Genomic DNA, 13,983 nt, shown 5'->3' on the forward strand with positions numbered 1-13,983 from the left:
AGAAGCAGAAGCAGAAGCAGAAGAAGCAGCAGCAGCAGGAAAAAGAAGCAGCAAGAAGAAAGGAGGAGGAGGAGGAGGAGGAGGAGGAGGAGGAATAAACAGTGGAAAGATACAAATGCTTACACTTTTTCTTATCACCATTATCAACAGGGGCATCTGCAGGCCTTTTTGACATCTGAAGTCCTTTACACCACAGTCCAGAGAGTAAAGAAGACATAGAGTATACAATGGGCACATATCTTGGCCTCATGTGGGGAACTGGAAACCTGCCATTCATTATCCAGATAACACACATCTTATTGCACCCTTTGAGCACGCTTGTGTAAGGAACACAGGCACACCTAGAAAAGGTACACCACAGCTGAGTGGGCTAGGAGTCTTTGCTTCCCTTGGGGACTGAATAAATTGTATCACATTCCTTCATATTGACAACAACACGCAGTACACCAAGTAACTCTACACTTTTGACATCATGTCAGTGCTCAGAAAGTCTGGGTTTTATCAGGTGGGTGCAATGTGCACACCTGTAATCCTACCTACTTGGGAGGCTGAGGCAGGACGAATACAAGTTCGAGGTCTGTTGAGAGCCACCGCCCAGTCAGAATGACGCCTGGCATTTGCCAGAGGGAATGTTTGAAAGGTGACCAGCAAACCATTGAGATGATGATTTGAGTTAAGCTATATATAATTGCTGTGATGCTGGATTGATTGTATTGTATATTTGACCTTTACTGACGGGCAATAGGGCGGCTCTTGCTGCCTCGGGTGCCTGCTACTCTGGAGTTCTCCAGGGGATTCCTGGAGAGTTCGTATTGGTTGGGGAAGTGTCGGAGGAGGGATTTCCGGTGGGTGGGTGGGTGGCGTTTGGAGGGTTCCGGCAATAAAGGAGTTCCTGTTTTGAACCTACAAGTGCCTCGTGGTGGCTTAGTTATTTTGTGCCCAGTCAGACTGCAGCAGAGGTCAGCCTGGACAACTAATTGAGACCCTGTCTCAAAATTTTAAAAGGGCCAGGGATGTAGCTAGGTGGTAGAGCACCCCTAGGTTTAATCCCCAGGACTGGGGGTGTTGGGAAAACATATAACGGCAGCAGCACCCCAGAGAAAAACCCCAGCATGGCGTCTAACAACCCTCTTTCTCCTCTTTGTTTATTTCACTGGCGCGAAACTTCTCCTCTTTTTCTTTCACTGGCGCGAAATGTTCCAATGTTCAAACCCTGCTGGTGGGAAGCCTTAGCCCCAATTAGAATTAACTTCTTGGGCTCCGGAACTGACATATGGAAGAGCTTGCCAATAAATGGGCGACCTGTTATCTACCTCAGCCCTGCGACCTCTCCTTAGACCTATATAAACACACAGCCTTTTGTAATAAAGTGGAAACCTCTTTGGTGATCTGTGTCGTGTGGTGCGGCGTCTTCCAGTCTTACAGGGGGGAGAAAAAGAGTTTCAGGTTTTAGAGTAGTTTCATCTCAACTTTCCAGATTAGATGCTCAACTTGTACTTTTTCATGGCAGCTTTAGGAAACAAACACAAGCAACATGATCTCTGTGCCCAGCCAGTTCCCTGGGTGACTTCTTTTTAAACGCCCACTCCAATATCTTCATTTTCATGACCATTAGAGTTCCTAGTTTCTATTCTGCCCTGATGATTCTTGGTCCCCTTTCCATTACCCAAGGCATCAGAGAATCTCAGAGTGGCTTTTCAAACTACAAATGGCAACTGCAAGACTCTAAAATGGACATTGATGTGAAGGGGCTGCACACTGGTAAAGAAGAGTCTGAGTGTGGTGTCTGAGCACGAGTGGGGTGCTCTCCATCACCAGTGTCCTAGAAACCCTGACTTACTAGGAAACACTGTTACGCAAATACATCACCATCAAACTGCAGCACCTGTCAGTCAACATTTCTAAAGCATCGTTCATTACACTGATGGTTTTGATGATGAAGTTCATTAAGTCTTGTAGATTTATTTAAATTCCATGTGTTTGATAACATGGAGTTTCAATATTTCATTTGACAACATTATCAATAGACATATAAATTATTTTATCAACAAATATCTAAACTGCTCAGTCTAGTTAATGACTGATATTTTTGGAAACTTGTCAATTAACATCTAGGAAAACTTGCTGAATGAATGAACACAAAATAAAAGAAATAAGAAAAGGAAGGAAGAAAATAGAAAAAAGCTTTCCTCCCAGGCCCAAAGCAGTTGACTGATCAAGTTCTTACAAGTGAGCCAAAGCAATCCTCAGTGAGAAAAGTGAAGCCGGAGGCATCATAATACCAGACCTTAAATTATACTACAGAAACAAAAACCAACATGGTATTGGCACCAAAACAAACATGAAGACCAATGGAACAGAATAGAAGACATAAGAGACAAACCCACATAAATATAGTCATTTCTCATACTAGACAAGGTCCCATAAACACACATTGGAGAAAAGATAGCCTCTTCAACAAATAGTGCTGGGGAAATGGGAAATCCACATGTAACAGAATGAAATTGAATCTTTATATCTCACCCTGCACAAAACTCAACTCTGCATGAATCAAGGACCTAGGCATTAGACCAGAGATCCCCATTCCTACTATAAGAAAAAGCAGGCCCAAATTTCCATTATGTTGACTTAGGAACTGAATTCCTCAATGAGACTCCCAAAGCACAAGAAGTAAAATCAGGAATCAATAAATGGGATGGTATCAAACTTAAAAGCTTCTTCACAGCAAAGGAAACAAACTAGAACATGAAGAGAGAGCCAACAGAATAGGAGAAAATCTTTGCCACCTGCACATCAGAGCATTAATCTCCATGATATATAAAGAACTCAAAAAACTTAACACCAAAAACACACATAACTCAATCAATGAATTCATAGGACTCGTAAGACTCAAATATTGAGGCATCGGAAATGCCTTCCAGGTGTGCACATCAGGTACTGGTGAAGAGGTGAAGAAACAGTTCTTTCCAATGTGACAGGAATCTAATGGGACTGGGAAATTAATGTCCCCTGAGAGCCCACGTAGAGCCCCTTGCATGTGTGCTGGCCCTCTGTGTGGCGAGAAGCACTGTACCTGCAGCATGACTCTGACAGCAACACATGAGATGCACTGAGCTCAGAGCACAGAAAAAAGACCACTGATTGAGAACACAGGGGTGGGAAGCTGGGAGACAACTTCCTATTTTTTTAACTCAGAAGGCCAATTTCCCAGAAATACACAGGGAATCGGGAAAATAAATTACCTTTGGAAGCTACACAACAATTTTCATTTTAGGGATACTAACATTAAAATGAAATATGAGTAAGTTGAAAAACATTAAATACGGATCTATAGTGGGAAAAGTGGTTCAAGAACAACACTTCTGGAATGGAGGGAGCCAAGCCAGCAGGAGCCTGCGAGCCTCCGGAGCAGCTTACAAATGGCTGGAAACAAATGCTCAGAACACTAGCAGGGGACAGTTCCACTGGCCAGCTCACAGAGAAGAGCTGAGCTCTGTGGAGGGGCCACAGGAGAAAGAGTCAGGGAGATGAAAAAATTACCCCATGGTAAGTGGAGCTCATGGTAATAATCCCCAAACAGGAGCAGGGCTGAGCAAGGTGTGCCACAGGAAGACAGTTTTAGTGAAGCAGTCAGACACCTTGGTCTCTGCAAGCCAACGCAAGCAAGCCTGCCAGGAATGCAGAACAACTGGAGGCAGGAGACTTTAGCACTCTCTCAGAAAGGAGGACCTATGAGGAGAGCCTGAGCCTATCTCGAGGCTGTGCCCCCTCAGGCCATGTGGACATCACTGTGGCAGCTCCTGCCTGGTGCTCACCTGGACACAACTCTTGAACTGCCCTCTCCACCAGCCAGGGCTCTTCCCCTTTCTCCAACTGCAGGATCACCTCTGGTTTAGGAAGCTGGTGCCCTGTTCAGGGAAAGAACAAGGCCCAGGTAAGCACAGGAGAGCTCTAAAGTAGACAGAGAAGAACCCTAGTTAAACCCACCCCAACCCTTCCACAGCACTGGGGCTACAAGGAGTTAGCAAAAGAAATATGCATTTTTTTAAATTTAGCAATTTTTCCCCACAAAAGTGGGATACAAAGACCCTACTCTATGCCCTAAAGGAAGCGGGTAACTGAACCCAAGCCCACAGGGTCTGTAGCCACTAAGCAATGAAAAGCCAAAATCACCACAGTGAGTAGTTTTCAAGCACAGGTTAGTCTTACCCAACGACACCAGGTTCTCATAGTTCTCCAACATCACATCTTTGTACATGACCTGCTGAGCTGGGTCTAGCAGCTGCCACTCCTCTCTAGTGAAGTCCACAAGCACATCCTTGAAGGTCACCAGTGTCTACAAAATCAAACAAATCTTCACTGAGCCGGATTAATATATTTGCCTCCCTTTGGATCCTGGCAAAGGGAGGCTGCCTGCACTGAGTGGGGAGAGGATGGACCAACTCGCTCTAGGAACTAGCAGTATTTATTTTGAGGTATCTGGGTCAAGTCTCCCAAAGAATGGATCTTAGGTAGTTACTATCCAAAAGCAAAGTCTGTGTCATGCTTTAGATTAGAAACAAACATTTTTATTTAAACCAAGTTTATTTAAAACAACTATGGAAGGGAAAATCAGACACCAGAAGTTAACCCGTTTATACCTAAATTCAAGGCAAGAAAATAGGGAGGAAAATAGAGATCGAGCACACTGCATGGCTCAAGAGGCGCATCACTCAAGCCATGTCTCATGACCCCAAATAATCACCCAGAACATTTTCCCTCAACACTGATAGGCATAAAAAAGAAGAAGAAAGTTATCCTTTAGTAGTAGCAAAACAATTTAATGAAGGAAACAAGATATACAAATGTAAAGACTGTACTAGCTTCATCAAAAAGAAGTGTTGATTATATGTAGAAAAACTATCTATTTGGAGCTTGGCACAGCAGCACACACCTGCAATTCCAGCAGCTCGAGAAGCTGAGGCAGGAGGATCTCAAGTTCAAAGTCAGCCTCAGTCATTTAGTGAGGCTCTAAGCAACTTAGTGAGACCCTGACTCAAAATAAAAATAAAAAGGGCTGAGGATGGGCTTAGTGGTTAAGCTCCTCTGGGTTCAATCCCTGTTACCACAGGGGACAAAAAAATCTACTTGAATGAAGAATATATGCCTGTTTTTAAATGCTGAAAGAAATGTCAAAACAAGATTTCTTTTTTTTTTTTTTTGGTATTACTGGGGATAGAATCCAGAGTTTCACACATGCTAGGCAAGTGCTCTGCCACTGAGCTACACTCCCAGTTCTTTTTGTAAATTTTTCTCTTGATATAAGGTCTTGCTAAGTTGCACAGGCTGGCGCTGATCCTCCAGCCTCAGCCTTCTGAGTACCTGGGATCACAGGAATGTGCCACTGTGCCTGGCTAAGCCAGAATTTTTTCATCTAATGGAAATATCTTTCAGAAATGCCAAGAAATATACATTTTGAAATGAAGTAAAACCAACAAAGTTTGTTGTCAGAAGATCTGCCCTAAAAGATGTGCTACAAGATATTCTTCAGGCAAAAAGTGAATAACGCTGAAGAGAAAACTGAAATCTTAGAAATGAAGGATGAACCACAAAAACAGTATATATCTGGGTATCATGGGTTTCTTTCTTTTTTTAATATTTTTTTTAGTTGTAGTTGAACACAATATCTTTATTTTATTTATTTATTTTTTCATATGGTGCTGAGGATCAAACCCAGCAACTCCCATGTGCTAGGCAAGCTCTATACCTCTGAGCCACAACCCCAGCCCAGTGTCATGGGTTTCTTCCCTTAAACTCAAAAATATATGGGATATAGAGGAAGGAGCACATATAACAATAATGCACATTTCCAAAAGCTAGAAGAAAGGATTTTCAAAGTTTTCACTATAAAGAAATTATAAGTGTTTCAAAAGATAAATATGTTTAAGATCACTTAAACATTACACAATATATATGTGAATTGAATATTATATGATACCAATTAACATGTACAAGTTTTATGTACTGGTTTAAAAACTATTTTAAAAACATTAAACTTATAATTATAAAAAAGTATATATATGGTAGTTGAAAGCAAAGCTGCAACATTTTCCGGTGGGGTTTTTCAACATAAGTAAGGACACAAACACACATGCACACACACGCAATATGAACTCAAAAGGAGGAAAATCAAGGGATGCATGTGTTTAAAAGGCTTCCAGATTTTAGTTGAAGCGGTAAAAAAATTAAGTCTAGATTATAAAAGATTAGGTATGTACATTCTATTCTCTACAACAACCCTTTAAAAACACAAAAATGCAATGTTAAAGAGTCAAAATATAAATTAAAATGAAATACTAAAAAACACCCATGTAAAGGCAGCATGGGGGTGGGATGGGGAATATGCAGAAAACACAACGACACATTTAAATTCAAGCACATTAATATCAACAGTCAGGGGCTGGGGCTCAGTGGTAGAGTGCTCACCTAGCACATATGAGGCACTGGGCTCGATCCTTAGCACCACATAAAAATAAATAAATAAAATAAATGTGTTGTGTCCATCTACAACTAAAAAAAAAGAAAATTTCTTTTTAAACTCAACAGTAGGGGCTGGGGATGTAGCTCAGTGGTAGAGCACTTGCCTCACATGCATGAGGCCCTGGGTTCATGTAAAAGTAAATAAATAAAAATAAAGATATTGTGTCCATCTGTAACTAAAAAATATATATATTTTGTAAAAACTCAACAGTAAGTAAACAGACTAGTTAAAAACTGAGCAGAAAAAACTAAAACTTTTCACCAAAAATGGTAAATACTCATATGAAAAGATGACCAAGGGTTGTGGCTCAGTGGCAGACCACTTGCCTAGCATGTGTGAGGCACTGAGTTCGATTCTCAGCACCACGTATCAATAAATAAAATAAAGGTCCATTGACAACTAAAAAAATTTTTTTTTAAATGCCCAAGGTCATAATTCATTAGGGAAATGGAAACTAAAACCATAGCAAGACAGCAGACACCTATTAGGAAGGGTAAAGTTTCAAACCAAACACCGGTGAGGATGTAGAGTGACTGCTGCTCTCCACTGTGGAATGGAAAATGCCTCACTTTGGGAAAATGCTGCTCACATTTCCTCAAGTTAAAGTTACTTGCACCACATAGCCGATGTCATCTGGCTGTCACTCTAACAGAATACATGGGTAATCAACAACAAAAAGGTTTGTTTGGGCTCCCACTTCTGGAGGTCTTAGGCCATGCCAGTTGGCCCTGGGGCAGCACCATGCATTGTAGCAGGAGTCTGTGGCAGTAGGTACCTATTCACATTATGGCCGGTAAGTGCAAGGAAGAGAGGGCCAGAGACAGAGGCCCACAATTCCCTGAGAGGGGCTACCCCAATGCCTAGGGACCTACAGGCCTACAGGCCCCTCCTCTTAAAAGTGCAACTGCCCCCAACACACCAAGCCAGAGAACAAGTCAACACAGGGCCTCTGGGAATACCTAACCTGCCATTCTCTTGGCTAAATACTAGGAGAATGAAAACAGGCTCACACCAAAACCTACATGCGAATGTATAAAAATCGGTAAAGGACTTTATTGAAAGCTGCTCCAAACTGGAATTAACCTAAATGTCCTTCAATAGAGAATATAAAAACAATGTTTATGCCCTTCTTCTCTGATGTATCAAACTACTTTTTCTACTATTGTATATCTGTGGAAATTTCCATAATAAGCAAGGGAAAGCCAGGCACGGTGGCACACACCTGTAATCCCAGTGGCTTGGGGGCTCTAAGGCAGGAGGATCATGAGTTCAAAGCCAGCCTCAGCAAAAGCAAGGTGTTAAGTAACTTAGTGAGACCCCGCCTCTAAATAAAATACAAAACAGGGCTGGGAATGTGGTTCAGTAGTCTAGTACCCCTGAGTTCAATCCCCAGTACCAAAAGAGAGAGAGGGAGAGAGGGAGGGAGGGAGGGAGGGAGGGGGAGGGGAAAAGATCAAGCCATAGTGATTTCTTATTAACTCACTTTTCAGCAACACAGCCTAGCTTCTCATTCTCAGTAGCACAATTGACATGCAAGCCCCTCAGCTCAATCAGCTTGCCAGTTACTGACCTGTGTCTGTTCTGCCGGGCCTTTCCTGAGGGCCTGCAGCGACAGGCACAAGGTCCACACTGCCCACTCTCCCCTCAGAGCTCTTCAAACAGGCCATGCTTTCTCAAAACTCTGGGTACTCACAAATCCACTTCCTTCACTTCCTTCACGCTTAGGCGGATAATCATAAATGACTTTTTTTTTGTAGTTGTAAATGGACAGAATGCCTTTATTTTGTTTATTTTTATGTGGTGCTGAGGATCAAACCCAGTGCCTCACACATGCTAGGTAAGTGCTCTGCCACTGAGCCACAGCTCCAGCCCCATAAATCATTCTTAATGTCTTGGTGTGAATGTCATTTCAGCAAGTTTTCTCCTGAACCTTAAAATTATTTAAATCTCCTTGTGTTCTATGCATACACCAAACTCCTGCCCAGAGCATTTACTGGGCAAGGAACATCTGTTCTGCTCCTGACTGTTCCCCAGATCACCTTTCTATGCCCACATAAAGGATGCAACCAGGCTGCTCTGCTCCTAGATGGTGCATCCCCCTGAGCACTCTGTGCTGTGCCTTGGTGGAGTTTTCTCTCTTTGATAATTACCTGTGCTGCCCTGAGATCCTTCAAACAGGAGATCCCCACGGATGAATTCACACAACCAGCATCACACCAGAACAGCCAGGACCAAGGAAGCCTGTGTGAGGCACCAACACTCTACTTCTTCTGTGGGTTTAATGACTGGTGTGGATGAAAGAGCATTCCACCAACTGGGTCCAGCTCCAGCCCAGCTGTTCCACTTGTGTTTGTTTTGTATTAAAGGAAACAAACCTACATCTACAAACAAAGGAGACAAAACACTCCTGGTCTCCTGGATGCAAACTCCTATGCCCCTGGGCACAGGGCATCAGAACCTTGGTATAGAGGGGTTCCCAACTGGGCAACAAGGAAAGCAGCCCAACATACCTGGGACCAGGCAGGCAGTAATGCGGCCTCCATGCCCTCCTTGTTCTTGGCAACACTTTCCTGAGCAACAGGAGAGTCCTGAAAACCCAAGTTGGGGAAAAGAGAAACATGAGACAAGGTTGCTGACTCTTTAACTGTGCAAAGGTGTCAAAGACCCACCACACAGAAAAATAACACACAATGCCTGAAACTTCCCAAGATTATAGACGGGGTTACATAAAAGGGACCCCTTAACCTCTGGAGTACCATGCTAAAACTAATTCGGGACTGGATGGTTCTACCTACCACTACAGATCCTCTTTTGAGGTAAAAAAGCAATAAATAAACTGACCTAACATTCACACTTTAGAAATAAGAAACAAGTTCCCTCCTGCTGGTCACAGAAGGAAGCAGAGGCCTGAAGCACCTGGAGGGAAGTGCAGCATGGCCAGGAGTGCAGGCTCCAGGGAGCCAAGGGCAGCATCCGGCCCACAGCCTTCATGGAGGAGGGACAAGAAAATGAACCCTGCCACAGCCTCCAGAGGAGCACTTGGTCCTGCAGGCCCCTGAACTAGGCCTCTGGCAACCCTGAGTAGAGGACACTGCCACGTTGAGCTGCTGGCCTGCAGAACTGTGAGCAGAGTGCTGTGTGAAGGTGCCAGGCACCTGGTACTTGTTACACAGTAACAAGAAATCCACATGGTCAACTTCTTCCTTGAGGGACTTAAACATTAAGGAGAACATCACACACATACCTATTTACCATCACCAGGCTGTTCACTCCTCCACACAGGGCCAGCTCTCCATCTGCTCTAACGTCCTTCTCCCTGAAGGTGCTCTTCAACATTCGTGGTAAGGGATCTCGTGGTTGTAAATTCTCGCAGCAATTGCTGTGACGTCTTTACTGTACCTTTGGTTTTTTTAAATAGCTTTATTGAGATGCAACTCCTATACAATATAATTCACTCATTTAAAGTTTTCAATTCAATGACTTTTGGTATATTACATAATTTTAAAAATTGCAGTAAAATACAGATGACAATTTGCCACTGTAGCTGTGTTCCAGCACACAATTCAGTGGCGTTACACCCACGATGTTGTACAGCCATCACCACTAACTCCACAGCTTTTCATCACTCAAAACAGAAACTCCAATCTGTCGGGCAGTAGCTCCCCATCCTCCCTCTTCATGGCCCCTTACAACCTTTATCTACAAATTTGCCATTCTAGATAGTTCATGAAAGTGGAATCCAACAATATTTGCCATTTTGTCCAATTTATTTCATTTAACATGAAGTTTTCAAAGCTCGCCATATTGCAGCATGTATCAGAACTCCATTCCTGCCAGGCACAGGAGCCACACCTGTTATCCCAACAACTCAGGAGGCTGAGGCTAGAGGATCACAAGTTCAGGACCAGCGTGGGCATCTTAGTGACATCTGTCTCAAAAAGTAAAAAGGGCTGGCATGTAGCTCAGTGGTACAGCACTCCTGGGTCAATCCCCAATACTATTTATAAAAAAGAACCTCATTCCTTTTTATTGACCGAATACTACTCTGTTACACATTCCACATTAACCCATTCATTTGCTGATGGACGCTGGGCTGTTTACAACTTTCAGTTATTGTGAATAATGCTTCAATGGACACTGGCAGACAAGTATCAATCCAAGTTCCCCTTTTCAATTTCTTTGAGAGTATACTCAGGGTCTTCTAGTGTTGTTTAGATTTTTTGTTGTTGTTTCCTTTTTTCAGTACTGGAGATAGAATTCACTAAGAACGTCCTAGGTTAAGAACTCTACCACCAAATTACATCCCCAGGACTGAATCTGGTGCACTTAAACCACTGAGCCACATCTCCAGCGCTTTTTTATTTTGAGACAGGGTCTCACTAAATTGCTGAGACTGGCCTCCAACTCGTGATCCTCCTGCCTCAGCCTCCCCAAGCCCATCTTTATTTTTTTGAGATGCAGTGTTGCTAAGTTACCCAGGCTGGCCTCAAACTTGGGATCCTACTTCAGCCTCCCGAGGAGCTGTTCATGTTTTTCTTCCTTACTCTCCTCTCCTTCAGTATAATGACCACAGCCCACATTATCACTATCAACAGGGATCTGTTCTGAGAACTGCATGTTAGGTGATCTTGTTACTGTGTGACCATCATAGACAACACCTAAGCAAACCTATGTGTAAAGCTGCTGCCAGCTTAGCCTAGCATGCCTTATATTCTTCACCTTTACAAGAAGGTATACTCTCTAAAATAACAATTAAAAAGAAGAGCAAATCCATACTTAGCAAGGTCATTTATTACCAAGTCTCATTCACTGTACACATGCACATGCTACCTGTGTGTATGGTGCTGGGGTCAAACACAGTGTGGGGCCTTGCAAAAGGAAGGCAAGTGCTCTGCCCCCAAGTCACCCCCAGCCCACCTGCTGTGTCTCCAAGAGGTGCACTGTGTTGCCACCACAGTGGCACTAGGTTGTCCTATCATTAGACAACAGCCGTTTTCCAGCTCCATTGTATCACACTGTCCTATTTTTCGCCGTCATTGACTAAAACCTGCTTGTGGGGCACATACATGTTCACACAGTGGGCAAGCGGCCGTTGTCCACAGCTCAATAAAGCATTCCTTTTTTTCTTTCGGCTTCCTTTTCTTTCTGCATTTCACTTTGGACAGCTTTACTGCCATGCCTTTAAACTCATCAATCATTTCTCCTTCAAGTCTGATGTGTTGTTAATCCACTGTATTTTCCTTTTAGATAATATAGATTTTTCTCTCTAGATTCTCGATGTAGTTCTTCTTTTATACCTCCTATTTCTCTTTAGTGTGGTTTTTTGATTTGTCTTGGTTTTTTTAAAATATGAAGGTGTACTCTCTAGAACAACAACAACAAAAAAAAAACCAGTAAATATATAAAAGTCACTGAAACCAGGCACTTCTGCCACTGAGCTAACTTTCCCAGCCCTTGAGACAGGGTCTTGCTAAGTGGCTATGGGTGGCCTCAAGCTTGTGATTTTCCTGCCTGTGCCTCGAGTAGCGGGGATACAGGTGCATCACTGGCTTCTATGACCTTCTTGACAGTATGAAATGACTCTAACAGTTGCATTGCCCTCCTCTGCTGATTCCAGTCAGTGTCTGTGTCAATCTAGGTCAGTGTCACCTCATTACTGTCCTCTTTGCGTGCTTTGTAATCTTTGGATGGCAGATGTTGTGGATTTTATTGCATTACATGCAATATAAATCTTGAGTGTTGTTTTAGGATGCAGTTTTTTTGGAAAGAGCTTGATCTTTCTGGGTCTTACTTTACAATCTGCTAGGAGGAGTCAGCAGTAGTTAGCATAGTGCTGAATATTTCCCACGACTGCAGCAAGACCTTCCTGATAGGCCCTGGTACGCTAGGAAGTAGTCTTCCCCTCCTTCCGGCCTGTGTAAACTTCAGGTACTATCCCTCTGGCCCCTTAGATGACCCTTTCCCTGGCTCAGGCAGTATTCTCCAATGCATGTAATGACCTGTGCTTGTTGGACACTCAAGGAGGACCTCTGCAGACCTCCCCATTCACTCTGTTGCACTGTTCCTCTGCCAGCAGCGTCCTTCCCTTCCTTGACTCTTGACAAACCCTATCCACCCTGCAAGGTCATACAACCAATCCTTTCTGTGCCACAACCTCATTTCTCCAGGTAAATCTAGTGCTTCTTCCTCTTTGCCCCCACAGCTGCTAAGACAAGCAGCAACATGAACACACAGCCAGCTGTCCAAGGAAGAGGTCTGATATTAGGCTACAGGTCTCACTGTACCTGGTCCTGAACCCTTTGCCCAGCAATGTGAGTAAGGATCAGTCACAACTTGTAGATGACGATAAAGGCAGTGAACACACTAGATGAAGACTCAGATGCGAGAGTGGGTGCTGTGTAAACTCTGGGTGGGTATTATCAGAGCACAGGCTCCTTTGAAAGAGCCACCGTCAGCAGGCCCAAGAAGTGGAATAAGCCCATGTGGCTCCTGTATTCCTTAACATCTGATGATGCCCCAAGTGCTCACAACACAGTAGGTCCATCCTAGGGGTTCCAGACCCACCCTCCCTCATGGATTTCACTTTTCACAATGTGAGAAGCAACCAAGGATGTGGAGCCTGCACAAAACCTGGTCTGGGTCTCAGAGTGGCTTGACAGGTAAAGATTGGCAGACAGCATGAAGAAAGGCCGACCCAGAAGACGTTGTGTGAGGCTGCTGGTGCATCCAGTGCAGGTGGCCAACAGCAGTAGAGACAGCAGGCAGTGTACACAGCCAGGCCCAGCCAGGCCAGGGCCCAAGAAGGCCATTCTCAGAAGTGTGGACTCCTCCCTAGGTGTTATCAGCCAGGAAACATCAGATTTGTGTCTTAAAAATGCTGTACCAGGGCTGGGGCTCCATGGTAGAACACTTGCCTAGCATGTGTGAGGCACTGGGTTTGATTCCCAGCACCACATATGAATAAATAAAGGTTCAATGATAATTTTAAAAATATTTTTTTAAATGCTATACCAGAGGGGCTAGGGTTGTGGCTCAGTGGTACAGCGCTCATCTAGCACGTGGAAAGCGCTGGGTTCGATCCTCAGCACCACATAAAAATAAATAAAATAAAGACATTGTGCCCTACTACAACCAAAAAAAAAAAAAAAAAATATATATATATATATATATATATATATATATATATATATATATATAAATGTTATATTAGAAGTGGTTAAATGAAGGATCAGAAGAAAATACAAAGGCCGCAAAGAAGCCAGGCAGGAGGCTGACAGTTACTCAGAAAACGGGAACATGAATGAGGGCCACAACAGGGACATGGGGAGCAGAAAGTTCTGGGAGATGGATATGTCCTGAACAATGATAGCTGTTGGGTGAGGATCGGCTCATGGCTGCTGCAGGTCCAAGTTGAGAACAGTGCATCAGAAGGAAGAGGTGCTACAGGAATGGAGAGACTGGTT

General features: G+C 43.6%; 1 protein-coding gene across 10 annotated transcripts in view; it reads right to left on the bottom strand.

Moving 5' to 3' along the window:
• The window catches only part of Znf10 (zinc finger protein 10), a 66,271-nt gene that overhangs the window by 37,954 nt on the left and 14,334 nt on the right, over window positions 1-13,983 (bottom strand). For all 10 annotated transcript variants that reach the window (XR_011708420.1, XR_011708422.1, XR_011708416.1 and 7 more), the window contains 4 exons: window positions 9,765-9,919; window positions 9,031-9,108; window positions 4,210-4,336; window positions 3,816-3,908 (listed from right to left, as the gene is read on the bottom strand). Coding sequence is in view for 6 of the 10 variants with exons in the window: in XM_071615798.1 (XP_071471899.1) it covers window positions 3,816-3,908; window positions 4,210-4,336; window positions 9,031-9,063 (253 nt within the window). In the remaining 4 variants the exon portion in view is untranslated. The remainder of the gene's footprint in view (window positions 1-3,815; window positions 3,909-4,209; window positions 4,337-9,030; window positions 9,109-9,764; window positions 9,920-13,983) is intronic.

This window comes from Marmota flaviventris, chromosome 1 (assembly GCF_047511675.1).
Source record: "Marmota flaviventris isolate mMarFla1 chromosome 1, mMarFla1.hap1, whole genome shotgun sequence".
Classification (NCBI taxonomy): domain Eukaryota; kingdom Metazoa; phylum Chordata; class Mammalia; order Rodentia; family Sciuridae; genus Marmota; species Marmota flaviventris.